Below are 25,291 nucleotides of genomic sequence, written 5' to 3'. Positions count from 1 at the left end.
CTCTTCAAAGCCAGACTCCATTGATAAAAACATTAATTTTACCTTGCTGAACATGAGAGCTGCTGGTCTACCCCTGCCTCAGTCGGTTAGTTAGTGTTATTGGGTCTTCAGTTTTAAAGGGTCAGTTCAGATTCACCAAAGTCACACAATACACACAAAACTACTATAGAGGCAGCAGTAGACCAGCAGCTCCTGTGTTCAGTGAGGTAAAATGACCGTTTTTGTCAACAGAGTCTGGCTTTGAAGAGAGCATAGCTAAGTAACGTTCAGGTCAGTTTTAAATAGTATGGTTTTAGTGAAAATGCATGTGTTTTGGGAAGCACTGAGCATACAACTGGATACATGAGACTTCGATCATTCTCATAAGTTGATGAGAGTTTGCAGTCACTGACTTGTATGACTTCAATTCATTACGAATTTTCTGTTTTTGAATCTTCGTTCACCGGGGGCATGCAAGAAGAACAAAGTTTTCTTCATGAATTCAACATAACACAGGGTGAGTAATAGATATATATATATGTATAAATGGTCAGTTGGGGGTGAAATATTCCTTTTAAGGCTATAAACCATCTGGAAATTTAGGAATAAAAATCAGAAAAAAACAGTTTCCCAGACCATGCTCTCCCCAGGTCAGCGTGGGTTTCCTCCAGCTTCTTCTTACAGTCCAAAGACATGCAGGTTAAGGTAACTGGGAACCTTAAATTACCCATAGGTGTGAATGTAAGCATAAATGTTTATCTGTCTCAATTAGTCAGCCCTCTGATAGTCTGGTGACCTATCCAGGGCATACATTGCCTCTAACCCAATGTCAGCTGCAACAGGTTCCAGACCCGTGAACAGGATAAGATACAAATAACGAATAAATAAAATGAGTGTCCGAGAGCCTAAGGCAACTTCAAATGTTGTTTTCTCTGAACATTTGTCCAAAATCAAATAAATATTCAATTAACAATGATTAAAACATCAAAGCAAAGCATCAAATGCTTACATTTGATCAGCTGGATGCAGTAGATGTTTGACGTTTTTACTTGGTAAATTAACAATTAATGGATGATCCAAAGACAAGCATATGCCCAAACTTCAAACATGATTAAGAATTATAAATCTTTTATTGTGCATGGATCCTTTGTAGATATCATGGCTATACAGATACACTTTAGATACATATCTATGATTATACATTTTTTCCCATAACGAACATTTTAAAGTGATATGTCTGGTAGTATGTATAGTATAACAAATTTTCATTTTGGAATGTACGGTGTATGAGGTAACTGCAAACATTAAAATTACATAAAAATGGTCTCTATTTTTGTGCATATTTTACTCATTTTTGTAGCATTTTGTTAATCTCCCCAACCAAAGGTAGTAAGCCCGGGGTGAAGAGGTGTTAAAATGGCACACGTTGCAATCGCTATCAAAAATAGGAATTTGAATTCTTTAAATGACAAAGAGAAGACCTTTGCAGAATGTCTGAAAGACCAAATCATGTAATTATCCAAGACGTTTTGCAAGGTACCTGTATTTCATTTTTACGGTTGCAACAGCAGTTACCTGCTCAAAACCAAACAACACTAGACCCTACAGTCAGATTACCACTGAAAACTCAGCGTTAGAAATCTGTTACGAATACTTAACACACAGAGAAAAGGCAAATTTAGATTCACAGGAAGTACATGATATAACACATTTTGTATCTGCCATTTGTGTTCCATGATTTATGAGTACTCAGGATTTATTATTTTCTCTGGAGAGTATTAACTTATATTACTTCAATATTATAAAAAAATATACTTCACACATGTATGACCTGACAAAAGAAATCAAAATAAATCATAAGTAATACATAGAACTACTTTCCATTTCTCTCCTGATTACGTATGTTTACTAACATCAAATAAATGTTGCAAAAATAAAAGTAAATAAAACACATTTTAGAGTCTTCTAACACTAAAAGAAAAACATCAAAACTTAAGAGAAATTAAGAAAATTCTCCCGAGATTTTTTCCTCTCCAATTAAGGCCTCTGAAACAACTGGTACATACTTTTTTCTTTCTTTCTTTTTTTTTTTTTTCCTTTTTTTTTGCTGAGATAGATCAGCTGTTTCAGTGACACATTATGTGGTACTACAACTTTTAAAACAGCCAAAACACAAGTAGGGTTGCACAATCTCAAAGTGTGTTCTATAAAATGCATCACAAGACCAAGACGCAATCAGTCAAGGTTTTCTTTCACTAAGGTGCAAAATCAATTACTGGGGAAAAACAAAAACAAAATAAAACAGAACTTACAGGTAAGCATACATTTTTTGTGCTGAACAACAATATTTTGGAGTAAAGCAGCAGTATAACTATATGATAGTAAAAATAATTAGAATTCACTGTTAGTTTGGTTTTTGTTTGTTTTCTAACTTTATACTGAGCATTTTTTTTTCCTCAAACTTACAGGTCCTTGTGTCTTCACTGTACAAAAATATACTAACATTTCTCCAGTCATTTTTGCATCCTTAAACATTCTGAACATCAAAAAGATTGGAAAGTGCTAAATGAACGCTCTAAAGTGTGAACAAGATTTTTCATTTCCGTTTCTTCTCTCAAAAGACCCCTTAAACTCCAGCAGGGGGTTAAGTCCCTTCATCTGGCCCTGAAGCCCTCCCAGCCGTGTACCTCTGCGGCACTAACTACATACAGTATACACATCTGGACACACACCCCACTGTGCAAACACTGGCCCACCAGGTCCCAGGATCAAATAGCACATAGGCTAATGACACACCTACATACTATTTTTGGAACACATCTATCAAAAAACAGTTTCATACTGGACACATAAATGGAAATATAAATAATGACTATTTCTATACACATATATATATCTATATATACTGTAATCAACAAGTACATGAGTCAAAGCGCCCCTCCCCCCCTACTTACCCCCTTCCAAAATAAACCATATCCCTGCTCTTTCTGAGTTCCCTTTCCGCAGGAAGCTGATCATGACGAAAAAGAAATCTGAACTGAACAACAGATACCAAAAAGTTGGGACTGGGTGACGAAGGCAGGAGAGTCAGGAGAGTATCACAGGTGCCAAATAAGGTGTTACATCCTCAATTTTTAATTGCTATTCAGCTGTCACTCACCAGCCCTCACTCCCACTGTACCCCATGCGGCTAATGTGATTACTCTGTTGACAGCGAAAAACAATAAGTACAAAACGAAGAATACAAAACAACAGAGAGAGGGTGAAAGAATAAAGCTATAACCCTGCAGCTGGGTGGCGCAAACTGCTTATTTAATGACAAAGTACTGGATGACAAAAGCGATGAGGATGGCGATGACGGCAAAAACCATGAGGAGGAGGAAAGCGCACTGCTCGTCCGTCAAGCTTCGTCTGGCGCGGCTGGACTCTGTGCCGGCCCTGGACCCCGAGCCGCCCGCGCCGCCGCCCACCGCCACATCGTTCCGCTGGGGGGAGAGGGTTACTGTGGGGCTGTAGGGGCCGCTGAGTTCAGGGGCATCCTGGCACTGCCTAATAGCACACACCCGGAAACGGTAGTCGCTGTTGGTTTGCAGATTCTGGACGTGGAAGGATGTGGCAGAGCCTTTGTAGGCCTGTGAATAGGAGGGAGGAGGAGAAAAACTGTGATTAAAAGCTGAAAATAAGACAGTGAGAGAGTGAAATATATGTTTGTTTTTTTATTTGTTTAGAAGTGAGATACTGAGAATTTTTTTTCAAACTGCAGAAATAATTTGTGTCAAACCTAGTGACCAGTATTAGAGAAATAAAGTTGTTTGCTGAACTGTATTGAAGCTGAAAAAATCTTTCCCATCTTACTGCTTACGATCAACTGGATGAAACTGCCTTCCAGCAGACCAGCATGGATAATGGGAAAATAGTTACGCATCCCTCTTTCAGCTTTTACTGTTTTTTTTTAAATTTTATTTACAGAGTGATTTATTTGTTAGAGTGATGTTGTTTGTTGCCTTGGATGAAGAGGGAAGCCATCTGCCATAGCTGTTTGTCCAGCTGACGCGCCCACAAGGTTTTAGAGAGCTTTGTGAACTTGAACTGTTTGGTTGCCAGAGTGACACCGTTTTGATTCTATTTACTGAGTGACCTAGGGGGGTGTGTCCAGGACTTTATCCCAATGCTTCACATATAAAGTGCTCCCAGCACTACACATAGGTTTCTGTTTCTTTGACAAGAATACCTTTAGCTAAGTGGCTAACACTTACAGTAATAACACCACAACACTCACCAGCAGCATTCAGCCAACATTCGGCTGACCTGCTCCCACAAATAAGCTTTTCTGTCTTTGTTGCGATAGCTTCTGACTGACATATCATACAGCTTGGGACAGACAGTAAAGCTGCAGTGATGACACCAGCGCCTTTGTGTAAGTACCTTCAACTAGAAGCACTCAGAGCAGCCGCAAAAAAAGCTTGAGCGCTCTGAAAATAAGAGGCTGGGTGCAAAGCCACATATGCTCTGTCCTCATTGGGACCAACTTTAAAAAGACGCTGGTGCTAAGAAAAAAAAACGCTATGTGAACACAGGCCCTAACTTTTCCTTTAAATTGTGACAGTGAGCCTAAAATTCTATTCAACAAAATCACAGTTTGCATTGGCTATAAACTGGGAATGCAATAAAAAAAATATTGAAGACAAAACAGAGGAGCAGTTTTTATACTGGGTTTCACATATACTGGCCAGAAGAAGTATAAAAAAATATTAAACCGTCCATTATACACCAGACAAACTAAACTAGCCTGGTTGGTGCAAAGATTGAAGCAAACTGCCTCAATCAACTCAGCAAATGAATAATTCCTCTTTCTTTAAACATGGGCTTTCAAATATAGGCCACTGAGACCGACAATAAGGATGGAAACGAAATCATGCAGGATGGCAAACACATATTTCAACTCCCTGATTCAATTGCCATGTACGATGTGGTGAGATTAGCATAAGTCTGCAGTGGCCATTACTCCACGTTAACATGGCTGGAGGCCACTGAGAAGGATGAATGTACTGGCAGGTGCTAGACACCCAGGATACCTCATGGATCAATGACCTTTGCATAATGGGCAATTTAAAGCCAGCAGTGTCTAATACGTCACAGTGAGAATATTATGGGCCTGGATCCATCTGTATCCTGATCTGAATAAAAAGGCCACTGTGATGAATGGCAGGTCAGCTGCAGGTAAGGACACAAAACACGAAAAGGAATAACAAAACCTTCACACTACAACATCAGTACCTGTTTAAACTCAGAGTTCCCCATCATGCACTGCAAGGTGTAGATAATCGGGTCCCCCTTCATGGGTGGCAAGGCCTCCCATGTGACTTCACAGGAGTTGTCATCCAGACGCTCCACTTTAGGGACTGGAGAGTGGAGGAAGAAAGTGCAGATGTAATGAAAAGTACACTGAAGGTGGGCGACAGAAAGTGCTGTACCACATTACTGCCACTGAAAGACTACCTTGGGAAAAAATACCCACAACACTATAAGGTTTGAACTCATACAGTATGATCAACAAAACCTCAGGGTTAGAACTGAGAACCAGCCACATTTGCAAAAGCTGGCAGCAGCTTTTAATTCTTTAATACTAAAAAGGCAAAACATAAGACAAAATAAGGCACCAAGCTGTGAATTTTTTGTTTAAATCAGAGCTCTGGGGGATATTTCAAAGTGGGGTTGCTACATAAATTATCCGCTTTATACAAGAGAATATGTGTGGTGGCTCAGCTGATAAACTAAGAGCAAATTCTAGACAGCTACATGTAACTTTTCCCCATTAGCAAAGTGCCATAACTATGAGTCATGCTCTTCTTTAGGTAGGTGGCATTTTGAGCAAAAACAACAAAAACAAGTGGTTGTTTTGAACTGGTTAAGTGCCCTGGTAATCATGACAAAACAGTAGCAGGGAGCATTTGAATCCTTTTTGGCAGTGTGATAACATGCTTTAGACTTAACACTGAAACGGTTAGTCTGAATTCAAACAGTTAATGGTTGAGAGTCCACTTCACTCTGTGGGGAGACAAACATTGTTGAGTAACACTGACAAACTGGCACATGACTGCTTGAATCAAAAGCGGTGCCGCATTGAGAATAAAACCCACGTCCTCATTACTGACTTCAACGTGTGGGATCAAAAGAGGCTTTGCAGGGGCTGGCTGAGACCAGACCACTGTGCTGAACAACCCGACTCATGATGACAGCCGACAAGTGAATCTCACACTGCTAGGTCTTAATCAAATGCAAGTCAAACTTGGGTCAACTGAGGTTGAAAGCTGAGCACACTAGCTGTCTGTATGTCAGCAGTGAGTGTTTATAAAGATAAGAGATAGAGCCAGAGAGAGAGATTGAAAGAGATATATTAAGAGAGCCTTTTATATAGAGAGACAGAAACTAAGAAAGAAAGGTAGGACGAAAGAAAAGGCTTTCACTGTACCTTTCACAGGGGCTGGAGGGGAGCGTGGGGTGGTGAATGTGTAAACATTGGAGAAGGGCCCTTCGCCCGCCTCATTAAAGGCCTGGATGCGGAACGTATAAGAGGTAGACTCATTAAGCCTCTGGACTTTGTGTGTGTGGCATGGTCCTTTATACAAGGATATAAATCTGCAATGACAGGAACATGAAAAAGAGAAAGGATTTAATGAGCAAAAGATGACAAAAAGCAACCGAGACAATTGACTCATCTGTCAGGAAATATACAGTGGCATAAAGCACATCTTCAGTTCCTGTCTCCTTACACTGTGAAGACACTCCATCTGATGCATTACTTCCCATGTACCCCGCCTGCCTCTATACAGTTATCTGCAGCTTTTGCTCACCAGTCTCCTCTCTTATCAGTTTATCTCTAGCCAGGTCACTTCCCCTCATCTGACTAATGGGCCACTGACCTGCCGCTCTTGTCCCCCATCTGCAGCTGATACTGGAGGGCGTCTGAGGTGGCGGCTTTGGCTGGGCCATCGCCCCACTTGAGCCTGAGGGTCTGGTGGCTGAAGGCGGTGCACTCCAGGCGGGGTGGTTGTGGAGGCAGGGGCTTCGTCTTCAGCTTAAAGGTGTGACTAAAGGGGCCTGCTCCCAGGCTGTTCAGGGCTTGGATGCGGATCCTGAGGAAGAAAAAGAAGAGAGATGTTGACATCAGAAAATTATGAGGACTGTGGGATAATAATAATAATTATGATAATTATAATCATAATCATAATACTAATCAGACTTATAGAACATTTTTCAGAGTCCTCAAACACGCTTTTATTATAGACAATACAACAAAATGAAAGATCAGAATTAAGGTTTTGGTGATGTGGTTGACATGGAGCAGAAGGGAGATGGTGTGGACAAACAACTCTGAAGTTGTGGACTTGGGTGGAGGGGGTAATGATGGAGCTGTCAATACTGAGTGAGATATCCTGGGTGGGACGGGTAAGGGAGTTTGGGCCAATGATTTAGATTTCCGATTTATTGCAGTTGAGTTCTACAGAGCTGCTTTGCATTCATGTTTTAATGTCTGTGGTGAGTGTCAGCAGTGATGGTCTTGGAGGAGAGGTAGAGTCGAGTGTCATCTGCATAACAGTGAAACTGGAAGCTGTGGTGGCAGAGGATCTGTCCAAGTGGGAGCATGTTGAGGACGAAAAAGGGGCACCAAGCTCCAAACCCTGGGTGACACTGTGGGTGACAGGTACTATGGACTATGTGCATCATTGATAGCGATGAATTGATGTCTGACGGCGAGACAGGACTGGAACCAGGAGAGGGCAGTGCCAGTAATACCGCCTGAGGCAGGTGATGAGTGTGGAATGGTTAATGGTGTCAAAAGCAGCGCTGAGGTCGAGGAGGATGAGGATGTTGATGGAACCAGAGCCCGAGGAAGACAGTAGGTCGTTAGTGACTTTAATCAGGGCAGTCTCAGTGCTGTGTTTTGAGCGGAAGCCAGACTGAAAAGGCTCATAGAGGTCACTGAAGTCAAAGTGGTATTTGAGTTGAGTGGTAACAACTCTCTCTAGAACTTTGGACAGTAAGGGAAGATTGGAAATGGGCCAGTAGTTCTTGGGGGAGAGAGGGTCAAGTCCAGGTTTTTTGAGTATTGGGGTGACTACTGCAAGTTTTAAGGTGGAAGGGGTGAAGCCATAAGACAGGGAGGAGTTTCCTGTTTTGGTCATAAGTGGGCAGAGTGTGGGGAGACAGGCTTTGACAAGGGTGAATGGAAATGGGTCCAAGGTTCTAGCAGAGGGCCTCATACCAGCTACCACATAGGATAAGTCAGATGGAGAGATTTCAGTAAACGATGAGAGGGTGTGTTCTGTCCACAGTGGGGGTTCATGTACGGGTCCATAGGGTGTGGATGAGGCCAGCTGGTTGTGAATAGTGACAAGTTTATTTTCAAGGAAACTAAAGGAAGTTTCATCTGTCAATGGTGAAGGATTGAGAGGTTGTCCATGGGTTAAAGGAGTTTATTGATGGTGGAGAATAGTGTCCAATGGTCTTGACAGGGGATCGTGATAAAATTTAAAACAGCTGATCATGCAGCAGAAATAAACGCAACAACCGCCAGTAAGTGTGCTGCCTCTGCTGTCTGTGTTGCTGCCTTTATGCAGGGGGGTGGGTCTATGCTCCACACACAGAGTAGACAGCAGTGTAACTTTAGAGCAGAGCCCACAGCAGAGGGGATGAAACAGACTTCAGGATATATATTATTAAGGTCACCGATGATAATGCTCATTATCCATCAGTGCGACAAAAGGGAGACAGTATGATCAAGTTATCAAACACATGTTGGACAAGCAGAACACGAACTGGCAGAAATGTGACGACTTTGGCCATTCTGCCTGCTATAATTGGTTGCCTCCTCTTAAGCTACATCTGATTTGTTTTATACATGGAGCTCGTTATGTTAAAGTGCTGAAAGTAAACTTGTGTTATCATCCAAAGCTGAGGAAATTGTTGACAAAAAATTAACACAACATAAATGATATGGCGATGGTTTTGATATCTCAAAAGCAACAAAGCCCAGATTAAGATGGTTCGCAAAATATGCTGTCAGTCATTGCCAACCAAGACATAAAACAACCAATATTTTACATCACCTGAAAAGGTACTATCCTAGCGACCACACTATTATTTCAATGAGTTACAAGGCAAGCTGACTAGTATTGTTTTGTTAAGGCAGATGAAGCATGTTCCCAAAGTTATACCTTTATATTTAGATGTTATTCAATATATCATTTTATCACAAACTACATTCAGAACCAAGCCATGTTTACACACTACTGCTTATGCTAGTCTATTTTGTATGTAATAAATTATACTAATGAACCTTGGTTTATTCAGACTTCAGTCATTATCAGAATACTCTTCTAACTAGCAGCATTGTCAAATTATATCTCATAATACATATCAATATTGATCAATATGGAAAAAATGATCATGATCATAGTTTTTGCCACATTGCCCAGCCCTAACACGGACTGTCAAGTGACATTAACAATACTTTCTTTTAATCTCAACAGAAGATGTTGATATTCAGCCTTGGTTAGCAGCAGAACAGTGACTTATTTAGTGTTGTTCTGAATAGGGCTGCACAATTATGTGAAATATTATGGAAATCGCAACGCAATGCCCAAATAGCAGGAGCTAGAATTTTTTATACAACATACCGTTATAAATGAAGCACTGTGGTGCTACAAAATGCCCTGGCAAATCACATTTCAGACATAAGGCAACATATTTATTTGGTACAGAGCCCCGCAAAAATCCAATTATTATTATTATTATTATTTTTTTTATTTATTTTTTTTTTTTCAGTTAAAGCAAAATGCAAAAATTACCATTCCCACTAAAACCATGCCTCATATTACCATAACAATATCTGTCAAAATAATCACAATATGTTTATTGTTGCATATGGTGCAGCCCCTGATTCTGAACACGATCACATTGGCTAAAAGCTGAAAGTCAGTACTTTAATCTAACCTCAGTCTTTGTTCGATTACAGGTACAATGTGTAAAGCCAAACAATGAAAAAAATATATCACTGTCCTACAGCTTCCTGACTGAACTGTGTGACTGCCACAGTTCTGTGTGGGCTTAAAATATAAACCACATCTAATTAAAGTTGTATAAAACACAACCCTATGTGGATAATCATAGGACTCTTAAAATGATAATCCACAAGGGACTTTTTATTCAATTTAAGTCTGCATAACTTAAACTCAAGAACTAATACTTATACTTGTCGAGCAAGTATCCGAGTGTGCAATGAGATCCAACGGTTTCACAACTGTTAGCTCTTGTTGACATGTGAAAGATACAAAATTGTGCAATACAACATTATAATGCAACATTTTTGAGTTCATGAGGAGGAAGCACGAACCTGTAGCTGGTGTCAGGCTGCAGATGCTGGATGATGTGTTTGGTGACGGGACCAACAACAATGGGCTGGCGCTCTCCGAGGTCAATCAGGTAGGACGTGATCTCAGAGCCATGATCACATGGGGAGTCCCAGCTAATGCCCAGGCAGGTGGACGGAGAGTAGAGTGGTTGCGGCCGCAAAGCGTCATCCTCATCTTCCTCGTCTTCATCTGCGTCTGCTGGAGTCTCGTACCTTTGAAGCTCGGACTCCTTCAGTGCGTAGATGTTGCTGACGGCTGCAGGCACAGAACAGGGCGTATGGCACAACACCGCCTCGCTGAAGGGCCCCACGCCAGCCACATTCACAGCCTGCACAATAGCAAGACAAAAAGAGTCAGCTCATCAAGTCAACGTCAACTCTCACTTGTGACGTGAAAAGATATGTGTAGTATCCATGTTTGACCACAAGGTGGCATTCCAATGTAAACATAACTGGTGAGGGTTTCAACAAGTCCTAACAAGTGCATTGTTTTCATTTTCTAGCAAAGTCATTAAGTGAAAAAAAGACATATTTGAAAAACTAGGACCATATGGGTTTGGTTTTTTATCAGCTACTATGATGACATTCTCGTTTTATAGCCTGACCAGAGTGTAATATTTTGGGGATGGTTTGGGTATGAATACTGTGGACCAATAGAGGCAATGAGGAAAATAATCACACTGCATGTGTGATAACCCATAAGCAACCAGTGTCCCTCCATTCTTCCTTTGCTGGATCACAAAAGAGGCTGAAAGAGAACAGCGCGACCTGAGAATTCAGCCTGAACCAGAACCAAAGGACAGAGCCAATGTTTTAATGCCAGAATCCATCTCTTCTTTTCGTGGCTTAATTGGTCACAGTCTCAAAATGCATTCAGTGAAACAGCACAAGATGTAGTCTACATGGACAGCATGAGACATGGTCTAACTTGCTGCCCATTCATCATGATGAAGTAAGTGGTGAACCAACTGTGGTTGAGACATAAACATGGTAATGCAGCTCTTAGCACACAGTAATTAGCAAATTATAACAGGCAAGTGCACAAAATCAAACCCACCAGCAAATCCTAAAACATAACCATCTTCTGCTATGCAGGTGCTTCATGAATTGAAACTGCTTCATGAATTGAAACTTTGCACTGATGTAAAAAGAACATCACATCAAAAATCAAGTCCAAAAATACTGTCTACATCATCGACAACCAACTAGGCTCACAAGGAAGGAATCTTCAAAACCTGACAATCTGGGGACCCACTGTAGTTATTTTCTTATATTCTGCATAATTATCATCCAAAGCACAGTTCCAACCTATTGGGATGATGCCATTTACATCTGCAATCACAATTATAAGTGGTGAGGTGTTACATATAAATTTAAGTAGTTATAGTAGATGTAATTTCCTTTCCAGCTGAGGCATGACTCCTACACATTTTATCTTTCCTACTCAGCATAGGACTAGAGACAATCCATATAGATTAAATGAGGGTTTCTAACACCTCAATGCCTTAATGGAATTAGACCTAACATGAAACCCTGACAGTGTTATTATCACGTTTTACCTATTGAGCCACAGACAAAGAAAGAAATGGTGGGACTTCTCTCTTTGTTCCCAAAAAACAAAACAAAAAATTTTTTTATAAGAAAAATACAGTTATGCATTCATCTTCATCAAATGATGGTGAGAAGAGGCTGGGACAGATTTGCTGACTTACCACAAACCCCTTAATTTGACCAGATTTATTCTTATAGATCTGCACTGAAAATGTAAATGTGATCTTCACTGATCTTCGCTGCTCTTAGCCTGCACAATCTAGTTGCGATAACTTGTCCTAATCAAATTATCATGAAATGTAACTATTCTTTGTGTTATTGGGAGCCCCCTAAACTCAAGTCTTCACAAATGTACTCATGAGGAAATTATTTACGCAGGGTTAGTATGGTGAGATGTGATTCTATTTTGAAGATGTCTTTTTAAAAAGTCTGAAAAAATGAAAAATAGCCTTCAGAAATAAAGTGTTTCTTGGTGCTCACCTGTACCCGGCAGAAATAGTTGGCTGCAGGCAGCAGCCCCTTCATTTCATGGCTGAGTGCTGGTCCGCTGTAACACACCTGCATGCTGCCCTCAGCAGCTCCCCACTCGAGACGAAACTCTGTCACCTGAGCTCCATTGCAGGGAGGGGCCTGGAAGACAAACACCAATGAGCATGCCCACCAGCACTTAGTTTAATCATAATGCAGCTGCACATCCCCAGAACGATGCATGTGATGTAATGGTCCGTGTATGTCAGTGGAGGAATGGAAGTGGAGTGACTCTTACCTCCCAGCTCACAACAACACAGCTGGGGGATTTGCAGGTGGTGGATGGAGCCTTGCACTGCTCAGGAGCCCCGGGGCCAGTTGTAACCTCACAGCGCTCCGAAAGAGGTCCAAACTATCCACACAAAAGAACAACAACAATTTTAACAAAAAATAAATTTTAAAAAATTCATATTAAAGCTGGGTGTAGTGAGAGAGGATTCAAAGCATGCAGCCAAAAAACACAAACAGTCCCCTTCTGTTATTGATAGATCAGACTTGACAGTCTTTCTCACCCCAGCCTTGTTCGCTGCCTTGAGCCGGAAGCTGTAGGTTTTGCCAGGCATTAAGCCTCCCACAGAGCAGTCCAGCTCTGGACCCTGGTAAACCTCCCTGCTCTCCTCAGACTGCGGCCCACTCACTTCTACACTGTAGCAGGACACTGGGCTGCCTCCGTCCACCTGAGGGGGACCTAGGAAATGTGTGCAGCCAGTGTTTATAAATCAATATACTTAAAAAGGGTTTTCCGAGAAAAAAGTAATATAGTACATACACAAAGACAAATGTACAAACGGCAAAATAATACAAACTGCATCATCAAAGCTTTGAGGTAGTTTGCTAGACAAACAAATGCATCAACAGAAGCTAGAATACATCCCACACAGATCTGAGTTGGAGAGGAATGACTCACCCCAACGCAGTTGCACCTCCCTGGCTTTAGGCTTGCCCACCAGCCGAGGGGGCTGGCAGGGCCCTGGGGGCACTGCGGGAGTCTGGACCTGCAGGGTCTCCGACAGCTTGCAAGGGAAGACAACACACCAATTAAGACCCAGAGAAAATAACAAATTGACAATCTCATCCCCCTGCTCTCTTTCTCTTTAACACAACACAAACACAGTGGATACAAACTGTCATTTTCATCAGGTTATCAGACTGATTCAGGCTACAAAGGCCAAAAAGGAGATAAATGTAAATGCATCATTCAACCAGCACACAGAGAAATATGCTGTAGTCCTAACAAAGCTGTGGATTGAGTTAGACAGATTGTCTGGTGAGAGAAAAAATAGGTTTCCATTTTTCAGACTCTCAACTTCTGTGACAAAAGGCAAACATGTGAGTGTTATGTCACATTGTGCTGCACCAAAAGCAGGATCTCGCCACCGTGAGTCACGTTTCTTTACAAGCCCCATCATGAATGAATGCATGCACTAACAGCTGATGAAGAAATTAATGAAGAGTGTCTGTGAACTGAACTAATTAAGAAAAACATCCACTGACACATGCAGGGAGGGTTAATCGATTAGTGGGCTTTGTCTTGTTCTTACACACCAGGAAGCGTAGTCTAATCTCCCAACATAGGACACTGGCTGAATGACAATTTCCTATTAAAATTTACCATAAATAGAGTGCACATCTAGAATTATTCATGTAAAATTTATCAGATCAAACCATGGGATGTAGTGAGATTCATGACTGCCTGCCCTAACAATTACAATATATGTAACAGCCGAGAAATGAAATAATAATACCACAGCCAACAGAAAAACACTGCACTCAATAACAGTCATTTTAAGTTAAGTTAGAATACACATGTATGTAATTTCAACAGGAATCTTGGCACCTGCCTATGTAGACTATATCTATTAAAAGGCAAGAGCAGGTGCATAAAATTGTAACTGATCAGCAAACTGTTAGAATTCCTGTGGCAAAACACAAGGCCGTGTGCGCAACAGCGTGTGCATGTGTGCTGATGCTGAATGACTCACCGGGCTCTGCCCCCCTTCGCTAATGCAGTACACTCGCGTTTGGTAGGAGCAGCCGGGCTTCAAGCCTTCACACACGTGTTCCGTCGCAGGCCCAGAGTATACCTGCTCCCATGACAAGCCTAAATACAAACATGTTGCAAATAATTAAAATTATTTCAATAAATGAATGTGTTCTATGTCCAAAACATTTGTTTTCACTTGAACCTAAACAATTAAACATTTGCAACGTACCGCTTAAGCCCTCGGACAGCTCCACAACATACTTTGTGACTTCTGCGCCACCATTATCTTTTGGAGGCTCTGAATTGCAAAACAAACACACCCAAGAAAAATCATTATCAAACTGCACTAACCAAATTCTTAAATTAGGCAGCCTGACAATGCCAGCAAGCCGTTTTCACTAATGCTATGTCTGGAAATCTACTTGAGAATTAATTCATTGCAGTAAGATGTGTACTGAAGCAAATCAGCAAACTGTGAAATTTGGGGAAATAATACAGGAACCTGCTGCCTCTCAAATCTCTAAAAACTCATTAATCAGTATTATAACTAAGAAATGTAAAATGCAGATGAAGCATGACTTGCCAACACCATGGCCTTTTTCACCTCTGAAATTTCTTCAGTAATTCATTTTGGTGGAAACAGAGAAATCTGACAATATTTTTTAGAGCTGCAGACATGTTTGTTTTTTTCTTTATGAAAACTGGAAGCAGAGACCAAGTACAGCTGTGAGTGATGTGTTTGTCCAGTGAGGTGTAGGAAGGATTCATGCTGATGTCTGAATGAAGGAGAGAACTGCCAGTCATCTACTGTACAGACTACTTGGAATTGGAATGCCATCTGTCTCACGCAGATGTATATATGTGGTCAGGCAGAGCTCAGTGAGACAAGGGAAATTGTAAACTGGCCTTGCCAGGCTATTAACTACATGTAAGACTGAGGAGGGACTGATAGACAAGGCTGATATGGCAAAGGGTAATCGGTAGGAAATGCTCACCCCAGGCCATCTTGAAGCTGTTGGGCAGCACTCTACCTCTGACGACAGGCCTGCAGGGACTGCCGGGCCTGTCAGGGTTCGTGATGAACTCTACCACCTGGCTGGGGTTACTCTTCCCCTCTGAGTTGTATGCTGCCACCTGGAGGAAATGCATGAATACAGGCAGTGAGGAGTCATATTATTCCTTAGTAAGAATAGTGGCCACTGTTTGCATAAAAGGTCAATGAGGGCCTGTGTATAAAGGTCAGTATGTTTCCTGATGCCGAGCACTAACTAGACTTGGAGGAAGGTTATGGAGGGATCTGTGAGCGTGAGTACAACACTCTCTACTTGCAACTAGCATGGCCACAAGATAAATACCATAATATGAAAGGATCCCTAAGTCTACAAATACACTTCAACAAAACTTTTTAGACGCCACAAGCATTGCAATCAGAAAACGAGACAATGAGCTTTAGTTCCATTTGCATTTCAGTATCGCCAATCTGCGATAATATGAAAATCTCAGTGAGCCTGCAGAGTACAGCTCATCCACATACTGTACCAGCCTCCCCTCACACTGCACAGCTAGATAATTGGAAATGAGGGAGGGAGCAAGCCTTGAGTGACTAATGAACATTTCTATGAATTCGCCATTTGGTGGTTTGTTTGGGTAATACAATACCTTTCTGTCAGTATTATGCTTACGACTGCTGCGGTGCTGCTTTTTACAACAACAGAGATCTAAGGCACAGAGGCAACACATTGCCAGAATACAACCAGCCTTATTCTTTAAAAGCCAATAATGTCTAATCTTTATTTTCTCATTTGCAATACATAATAAGTATATTACAGGCCCAAGCTCTAGTATGAACAAATATTAAACTCAGTTTGAATATGTCAATGCCCTCCAGGAGTTTCAATCAGCACGGTACTTTTATCTTAAGTGTAAAGTATTATGACTGCATATGTATTTAGCATAAATGGCCTCAATTAGAACTAAACTGCTAAGCCCAGCGGTGTTAAAATCAAAATTCTGAGAGTACACTATGTATTTATGTGGGTACAGTCTTCTTCATTTGCAAGCTTTGAAAAACTGATCCTTGGGAAGAAATTTTGTGCTTTTTTCTCCCCTTAATTCAAACTGAGTCGAACTCAATTTGCACACATAACACAAAGGCTATCTGCAGCCTTCACAAAGCCAATTTTAAGACATTCAACACCTTTACAAATCTACCTGGAGCGGATCCCATGACTGATTTAAAAACCAAATTAAGGAGTGAAGCTGTCAGAACCAGTTGATTTTTGTTTGAGCATTGCTAATCAAAGCCCTGCAGCAGAACAAAATAAAAGATACTTTTTTTTAAGAAAATGAAGAACAAATATATTGAATTAATCTATCTCCAAAAAAAAAGGGATAGTAATGACCTCTGTCTATAACAGGTGAAGGATGGTCACCTGTTATTTATCAGACCTATTTAGTGCATAGTAAAACCGCCAGGAGAGCAACAATTTAGAAGAAACCATTAGAATGAGAGATTGGGAAATGAAGGAGAGGGTGAGAGACAAAGAGAGAAAGACACTTGTCAGTCCATGAACTCAGTCACATTACTGGGCTGGCCAAAAAGCCGCTATGGCTCCAATGCTTTACTTGACTAGTTTCTCACTAGGGTCCCACATGTGACGAGCAGTGGAGTCCTCCTGTTTATGCTTTCAGCTGCCCTCCGCCCTGCTGGCAGAATTCTGCAAATGGATGAGTCATAGGGCCACTGTGGGCCTCAACACCCTCCCTGCCTGAAGCCTGTCCCCTCCACACATTCACACTCCACTGCAACCTAAATTAAACCTGTGGATCACTAGCTATGACTGCAAACATTACAGGACTCCCTTACCCTAAACTTATACTTCGTACTCCTGTGGAGATTCCTGGCTGTGCAGGAGAGCTCATCGCCGTCGTAGCTTGGCTGAAAGCCATATCCCTGAGACAAAGACAAATGACAAAGGGAGAAAGAAAACAACCAGGTGAGCAATGACTTACAAGACAACCATTGTAGCACAGAAAATAAAGTGGTCTGCAGGAGACAAACAGCTACAGGGGAAAGGGGAACTTTTTTGTGTTTTCCCTGGCAGGCACTATGTCTGCAGGTAGCTGCTTGAGGCAGTGCAGGCAGAGGTGACAGGAGCTATAAATGTCACATAACTTTTGGAGCAAACTGCTGAAGTGTCGCAAAACGAAGATGTGAATTTGATTTTTCCTTTTGGCTAGGTTAATATGAAGAGTACCCGAATGCACTAAGTAGCTGCAGTGTACTTTGTTAATAGCAAACATATTTCATGCGGCCTGAAGATGAACGCAAGTCAAAATGATGCACTTGGCCATACTGCCCTCTAAGAAGTATCTGCAGCACCTCAGAAGGGAAACTAAGGTCTAATAGTTTACAGAAAACCTTCTGTCTCATTTATGTGATTTGATCTCAAATGACCAGTTGATTTTTCTATTTAAAATAAGACTCTGAAAGACATACCGAGCCTTCCTCCTCCATCTCCAAAACATAGTAGATGTCATCCTCCTTTGGAGAGCTAGTGGGCCTCTGCCACTTCATACACAGCCAGGTCACCCCCGCCATCTCCAGCTCTGGAGGGAAGGGTGGCAATGGCACACTGCATGAGGTGAACAGGTCCACCACTTCACTGAACTCGCTGGGGAGGGCAGAGAGAGACAGAGGATGGGAGAGAATGGGAGAAAGAGACAGGAGAGACAGAGTGAGAGACACACATGCACACACAGATGGAGACAGTGAATGGAAGAAACAGTAACATAAAAATGGACAACAGGGAGGGTGCCATCCAGGAAATAATCGAGCAAAATCTTGCCAGCCTACCTTACACCCATGTCATTTTTGGCTGCAAGGCGAAAGGAGTATCTTGAAGCTGGTGAGAGCTTGGTCACTCTGTACTGCTTCTGAGGTCCATAGTAGCACTGTTCAAAAATCCCAGTGCCCTTCCCCTTCAGAGAACAACATTTTTAGTTTTAAAAACAAGAGATCTCAGTTCCACATAAAACATGTGAGTGTGGTGCAGTGTTCAACATCTCTTTATGTTAGATGTTAGATTACCTCATCCCACTGAAGAATGTAGTTTTGGATTTTGGAACCGTTGTCACATGGAGCCTATAAATAACCATACATTTTTTGTTATATCTCAATCAGATAAATACATAAAACACACATGGCTTGAAGGAGCAGAGTGTAGGATTTAGTGGCATCTAGCAGTGAGGACTGCAGATTGCACCCAGCTATAACTTCGCTCATGAACCATGAATAAACTCCTGGTTAGGATTCCTTCAGTGTTCATTGTTCAGGAGGTTTTTACCGGGAGCTGAATTATCCACAAAGGTCTCTTCCTCTCCTAAACAAACAGACACACTGAATAAAGCAGTTTCACTATTTGGCTTATCTTGAAGGGGCTGCTAATTCTGGCGGCCAATGTACAAACATAGATAACCTTTATCTAGAGCCAAATTTGGTTTGTCTGTTCTAGGCTACTGTAGAAACATGGAGGTGCAACAAGGCAGACTGTACACAAGGACTAGCCCCCTAAGTAGATACGAACTGCTCATTCTGAGGCAACAAAAACACAACAATTCTTATTTTGAGGTGACTATACACTCACGAAAACATATATATTATATTATATTCTGCTAATATATCCCCCTAAATCCTTCACACTGGACCTTTAAGCCCCACCACCCTTCATTCAAAATCTTGTGCTAAACATTTCTTATTACTGCCACTAATTACAAAGAGGCAATCTCAAGCCTTACTAATGACAAATAAGGTGTGCACACTCTTCTATGGTTTAATTAATTCTGTGAAGTTTGCTGAGCATGCAGGGTTGTTATCAAAGTGCCTTGCTACACTCTAACACATTTACACTCGCACCTGGGAGGTGATGTGTGCAACCACTACCTTTTACTGCTAGCAACTGAGCAACTTTAATGAAGCCACAGAAGGTAAAGTACCACACTGAAGGGGATCTTAGCAACGATTGTGGAGGAACGGGAGACAGTTTCTGAATAACTTTTTGCTCTTTCTCCTTGCCAGGTTGGGTATTTTGTCATTGACCCATATCACCCACCATATAGCTACTTAAGAGGACAAGTATGTGTGCGATAGGTATCACACACAAAACCTGTAATGAAAGGTGTTATGGCTACCAATTAAACAAAATGTCTTGTAACATCCAGAAATGATTACTCTAAACAAAAGAGATAATGGTCTAAATGTTTCTTGCTTTCTGTCACATAGATGCAGTTGCCTATTTTCCTCCACCCCTTAAACTGTGTATTTAAAACCTAACTCCATCAATCATCCAACTGCTTTTACCTTCCACTGGAGTACAAGTGTGTTCTTGGTCCCACTGGCCTTCCTGGGAGCATTGGGAGGATCTGGCTCACAGCTTAAAGTGGTGAAGCTCACAGCCTCCGATGGGCTTCCCTGTAAACAGTTACACATGGCCTGGACCCTGAGGAATGAAGAACAAAGTGGTTACCAAATGTTTCTCCAAGAATTAACAGTTTCCCAAACAAAAGCAGGCAGGGAGTTACGCCAACCTGACGTGATAATCTGTTGCTGGTCGAAGGTCTTCCAAAGTAGCACTTAGTTCTTCCCCGCTGCAAAAAACAAACAAACAAAAAAAAAAAACATTCATTAATGTTGTTTCAAATTACTGTCTATGTAAAATCTCTAACAACAGTTGGTGTTCAATCTTGTAGTGCCTTGTTGATAGTGCTCACCAATACATGCTCTTGTACTTCCCGTCTTTGCCGCTAAATGAGACAGAGACTTCATAGCTAAAGGGTTCCAGGGGGCTGCTGTCGTCCTCCACATTGCCATTCTCACTCTCTGGCCTGGTGGGAGCAACCCAGCTCACTACTGCTCCTCTGGCCTGGATGTCAGATACCTGTCAGATGAAAGTTTCATGGGTCACAATCAAGTCTACATAAAACCATCAGACATGGAAAAAAAAGCTTCTACTACTCTACGGCACTGGCCACATTTCAAAATACACTCACTTTTCTAAATTTAAAACCAAAAAAGTATCTGGTAATCAGTCCTGCATCAAGTTTAAATTTCCAACACAAAAATCACACTGCTTGAGAGAGGAAAAACAGACAGGGATCAAAACATTCAAGCTGATGCCACTTGGGAAAAGGTTTTCAGTGCTTGGCAGTTATGTGCTGTGCTACCTTAAGATTTTTCATTCTGTTTTGAGGAGGCTTAAAAATAGCCTCAGCTACACTGCAGGGGGGATTCATATGTGGAAGAACTCAATCAGGTCAAGTCTGTGCCTCCTCCTCCCCTCTGCCCTGGGGGCCCACCTTACTCCTTCACTTCCCACAGTTCGATTCTCAGTCCTTTAACAAAACCGTGTGGCAGCAAAGATGGAAAAAAATCGCTTTCCATTGAAGCTGAGCCTTCCCTGTATTAGACATCCTCCCTTAACTTTATCCATCATCTTTTCAATGGACGTGTTTTGCTATTTTAACAAGATTTGACCTTAGCGACAGTATACGACAAAGTATACTTATAAGGGGTCAAGGAAAATATATATCTAATTCTACTGATTCTCATTCAGCTGGTATTTAAACAGCTATTTTTTTTAATTTACCCACATTGCTGCTGTGAGCCCGGCACCACTGAACTAAGGCCTTTATCAAAGAATAAAACAAACATGACTTTTGCATACATGTATATTTCTAGCACATTACTTTTCCAAGTCTAATATGTAGTTTAAATTGTCGTCTACGAGCCACTTAGCTCCACGATGATGTGAGAGCTTGGTAACTGTTTAGTTAAAAATCAGCACTTCTTTCAAAACAACGCTCAAACCTTTCAGTTGCTGCTAGCGTAGTTATTTGGTGGCACATTTGGGAATAGCAATCCCCACATGGATGCCAGTCAGCAGGTTTGACTCCATTAGCGGGATGTCAGCAATAATTTATCATGGATGTTTATAGAATGTTTAATGACGCAACGCATTTGGATCATTACTGGTTTTCATGAACTCAGCGCTAAATGAGTCACATAACATTGTGCAAATTGTATTAATAAGATAAAGAAAAAAGTACGACAGCAGAAGTGAATACTAACCACTGGTGTACTGATGGTGCTCAGGAGTGCTTGCAGGGCCTGAGCTTCCTCATCCAGCTCTGAGGAGAGAGATACAGGTAAATGTTTATAGAGAATTGATACTCACTGTCTTTATGCAATAAAGATTCATTTGAGAAGAAATAACTAAGGCAGGTGATATATAATAGAGTAACAATAATTTCTGCAAGTCTGTGTGCTTCTTGGACAGTGTACTGATAGGTGTAACTTTGCACCATCTACCCAGTATGTTATCTGGTAGTATAACTACCTCATGCATGCTAAACACAGAATGTTTCAATGCCTCTACAATAACTTGTTGCTAAAATTAAAGTAAAAATTACCTATCAAAAAGAATTTCTTTACAGATTCAACATTGCAGATCAACATTTAGAATCAGCAGGTAAACAGAGGGTTTTAATTGTGGAAAAAGTAAAGGCAAGAATTTCATGACAGAAGCTTCACGAGATCTAAAAAAAAAAAAAGATGCAATCATAAGAGGGTTGCTGCCAGAGTCAATGTAATTTTCAAGTTCACAAAGTAGTTTGCTAATTGCGTATATTTGTATGCCCATGTCTAAAAACAGAATGCAAACACTTATTCACCCTCTCTAGGACTTTTCAAAGGTAAAATAAAAAATTAAAATTCAAACATTCCATGACATTTTAGCAGTATCGCTCAAATTACAGTGTTCCTACATTTCAGCAACCTTCATGAGGCCATGAGGTGAAATCATTTTTTTTCTCCACTTTCAAAATTGACAGTAATTCCTTAATTATGCACTGTTGTCGCCAAGTAGCAGTGTTAAACTCCATGATTAATGAGCAGTCAGAGTTCATGTAATCAAGAATAATGTTGGCCATGCTGCTGATCCCTCACTGCCACCAGCTGCAGCCGCTAATGAGGCACTATTCTAAGCGCCAAACACAGCACACTCCTAACATCCGGAAAAGGCTGTGAATGCTGTGTGTCAGCCCTGACTATAAACCTTCGACGAACCTCTACCCTTCAACCTCCTTACCTCCTGTCTCTCCATTTTTCCCCCTGCCTGTCTGCTTGTCAGGGCCGGCCACTGCATGGCTGAGCTGCCCCTGCTCCGGCTCAAGCCCTTTCCCTCCGACGCCGTTGTGAATGTCCACTGTCGGGGGGCTGCTGCATGTCTTTTGTGGCGAAGGGGGAGGGCTGTCCTTCACCTGCCCTCCCCCTCCGCCTCCCTGTCGCTCCTTCAGTTTCTTCTGCAGACGCTCATACGTTTTGCTAGTTCTGTCGTCTCTGTGAACAAACGGTGGGCGTCCATGTTGGGAGTGAGAATCTGCAGAGACTGAAGGAAAAAGACAACACCTGTGAGGTTGTACAGACACAGACAGAAGTACAAAAAAAGACCTGCCTGGCAGCCAGAGAAGCAGGTCAAAAAATGGCTAACTCACAGGTTATTATGAGAAGGCATACAAATAAACAGGGCGGTAGTGAGGTAAGCCCCCTAAGATTAAGAAACTGAAAGACTTAACAGTGTAACTCAGGCCTTGATTGTATAACTCGACTGTGCAAATGAAGTGCTGGGGACAAATAAATAACATCTTAATATAACAATACAGCCCAGAGACTGCTGTCTCCAACTCACCCTGCTCTGAGTAGATATGAGCTGGATGGTACTGGGAGATGTACTGAGAGCTCATGTCGCCCACGCCCCCCGCCATGCCCGTGTACAGGTGGGGTGGCGGGGGCATCATGGCAGGGTGTGGGATGAAGGCAGGCAGGTGGGCATGGGGTGGAGGTGGAGGGTGGTGGAGAGGGGAGTGGCCCCCTGGGTGGAACTCTGGTTGCTGAGGTAAAACCAGAACCCGCCGCACTCCGTTCTCCTCTATGATCTACGAGGAAACACACAAGAGCGCAGAAAGCAGATATCAAAGCTGCTCCGAGTTCAACCAGATGCCAATCAGAAACATTGCACTGGAAATCGTATAGACTGGGTACCTGTGAAACGTATCCAGGAGGCACATAGATTGGAGGCACTGAACCATTTGGAGACATCATGGGAACCTGAGCAGGACCTGTGAAGAAGGCAGGAGCAAGATCAAACACTTTCCCTCAGGGCAAACAGCTGTTTCATCTGTGGTAAATGCCTTGAGAGGAATAGAGTAGTGCACAGGGTTGAAATTTCAGCCAGAGTCTGACCTGATTCATTCAAGCTCTAGCCTTTTCCAAACAGCTAACAAATGTTTTCATACCAAACCCAATGTTTTTTTTTTCCAGAAAATGTCTCTCTCTCTCTCTCACACACACACACACACACACACACACACACACACACGCTTGAATGCATAAACATTGCTGAATTTGAAGCTCAAACCAAGTTTTGTTTGAATGATAACCACGATGTGGCTCAAAATAATAGCTGCCTGAGTAATAACTTTTACTCTATTTCAAATATTTAATTTTTCTTCTCTTATCAAATTAGTACAGCAGTTGACTCTAATTACTTCAGTACCCAGGGGTCTCAGTGGCCGTTGCTATGAAGATGCCAGCTTCCAGAAGCACAAAACAGTGGTAGTCAACTCAGCACACATCAAAGCACCTCACAATAGTTGATGAGATGACAATATTTTTGACCTTGTAATCAAAGAGATTTATTTCATTGCAGTTGGTCATCTTTTGTATCGTTGTATTGTCCATCAAAGCCTTGAAGTGATCCAGCTGCCAGTCACTCTAAACCTTCAGCGGACATAAGAATTTGACATATTTCTGTAACCCTGGACAACCATAATAACTCCTTCCATCTTGCCACCTATGGCATACGACACTTAGCAGTCAACCTCAAATGTTACCTCTGTAGGGGGACAATCCCTACAGTCAATTCACTCCTCTGAACCAGCTGCATTTTCAATGACTATTTCATTTTTCAAAAACCTATGAGAAAGAAAAGGCAGAGGAATGCATTTTTTTAAATACTGGCAAATGCAAGAAGACCACTTTATAAAAGTGCTGAGAAACAACAAAGTTTCCTGCGTGGCTTTGTTGTAGGGGCCAGTGCAGCGGCTTAGCTCAGCTCAGAGAAGTGACAGCTCAGCAGAAAGCCTGGGAGAGAGAAAGAGAGAGGGACCTCTGTGCCAAGTTTGCACATTCGCACATTTCTCTTCTTACAAACCTAAGACATAAACACTACAGCCCCAACGCCAGATGTCATGCAGAAGAGCAAAAAGATCCTCAACACACACTGACCTCCCAGCAGCCTGCTTGAGGAGGAGTTCTCCGTCATTTCTTCAAAGCTAGCGTAAGCAGAGAAGGCACTTCTAAATGAGCGGCCATAATGGGCCCTAACTACAGAGGCTGGCTCTGTGCTGATACATTGAACCCTCCCATTTCTAGCCTCTAGTGCTACGTCCCCAGGTGCTGAAGTCCAGGCTCCACCTCTCAGGAGAGAGTAACACAACTAGTGAGTGTTGATATATGGACAGCTACCAGTTTGTTAGGTAAACTTAATTAAAGCTAATACAGTCTAACCCAACAGCTCTGCAATAAATCCTACCTTTATGAAGGTTATAAAGTTCAGTCATTGTTGAAACTGTTTTAAAAAGGCGTTGAATCAACTTTATGGTCTTTGTTGAGGTTGAAGTTTGTGGTGCTGTTTGATAATATTGAGTTACACTGAGAAGTGTGTCTAATATTTCGTCCACCCCATTTATATCAAGGGTAGATCAACAATTAAAAAAGA

At 41.8% G+C, this 25,291-nt stretch overlaps 1 protein-coding gene across 2 annotated transcripts in view; it reads right to left on the bottom strand.

The window, feature by feature from the left end:
* Window positions 1-1,090: 1,090 nt before the first annotated feature.
* Window positions 1,091-25,291, bottom strand: part of fndc3a (fibronectin type III domain containing 3A) — a 49,625-nt gene continuing 25,424 nt past the window's right edge. For both annotated transcript variants that reach the window (XM_050059972.1, XM_050059981.1), the window contains 23 exons: window positions 23,554-23,630; window positions 23,201-23,447; window positions 22,601-22,900; window positions 21,583-21,641; window positions 20,226-20,392; window positions 20,043-20,102; window positions 19,816-19,954; window positions 18,547-18,600; window positions 18,313-18,437; window positions 17,956-18,130; window positions 17,323-17,409; window positions 15,452-15,590; window positions 14,686-14,754; window positions 14,455-14,573; window positions 13,380-13,485; window positions 12,985-13,160; window positions 12,711-12,824; window positions 12,425-12,574; window positions 10,376-10,722; window positions 6,903-7,115; window positions 6,452-6,618; window positions 5,257-5,381; window positions 1,091-3,611 (listed from right to left, as the gene is read on the bottom strand). In XM_050059972.1, the coding sequence (XP_049915929.1) occupies window positions 3,288-3,611; window positions 5,257-5,381; window positions 6,452-6,618; window positions 6,903-7,115; window positions 10,376-10,722; window positions 12,425-12,574; window positions 12,711-12,824; window positions 12,985-13,160; window positions 13,380-13,485; window positions 14,455-14,573; window positions 14,686-14,754; window positions 15,452-15,590; window positions 17,323-17,409; window positions 17,956-18,130; window positions 18,313-18,437; window positions 18,547-18,600; window positions 19,816-19,954; window positions 20,043-20,102; window positions 20,226-20,392; window positions 21,583-21,641; window positions 22,601-22,900; window positions 23,201-23,447; window positions 23,554-23,630 (3,539 nt within the window). In that variant the 3' untranslated portion in view covers window positions 1,091-3,287. The remainder of the gene's footprint in view (window positions 3,612-5,256; window positions 5,382-6,451; window positions 6,619-6,902; window positions 7,116-10,375; window positions 10,723-12,424; window positions 12,575-12,710; window positions 12,825-12,984; window positions 13,161-13,379; window positions 13,486-14,454; window positions 14,574-14,685; window positions 14,755-15,451; window positions 15,591-17,322; window positions 17,410-17,955; window positions 18,131-18,312; window positions 18,438-18,546; window positions 18,601-19,815; window positions 19,955-20,042; window positions 20,103-20,225; window positions 20,393-21,582; window positions 21,642-22,600; window positions 22,901-23,200; window positions 23,448-23,553; window positions 23,631-25,291) is intronic.

Source organism: Epinephelus moara, chromosome 2 (assembly GCF_006386435.1).
Source record: "Epinephelus moara isolate mb chromosome 2, YSFRI_EMoa_1.0, whole genome shotgun sequence".
Classification (NCBI taxonomy): domain Eukaryota; kingdom Metazoa; phylum Chordata; class Actinopteri; order Perciformes; family Serranidae; genus Epinephelus; species Epinephelus moara.
This window is presented reverse-complemented; position numbering and strand designations above follow the sequence as displayed.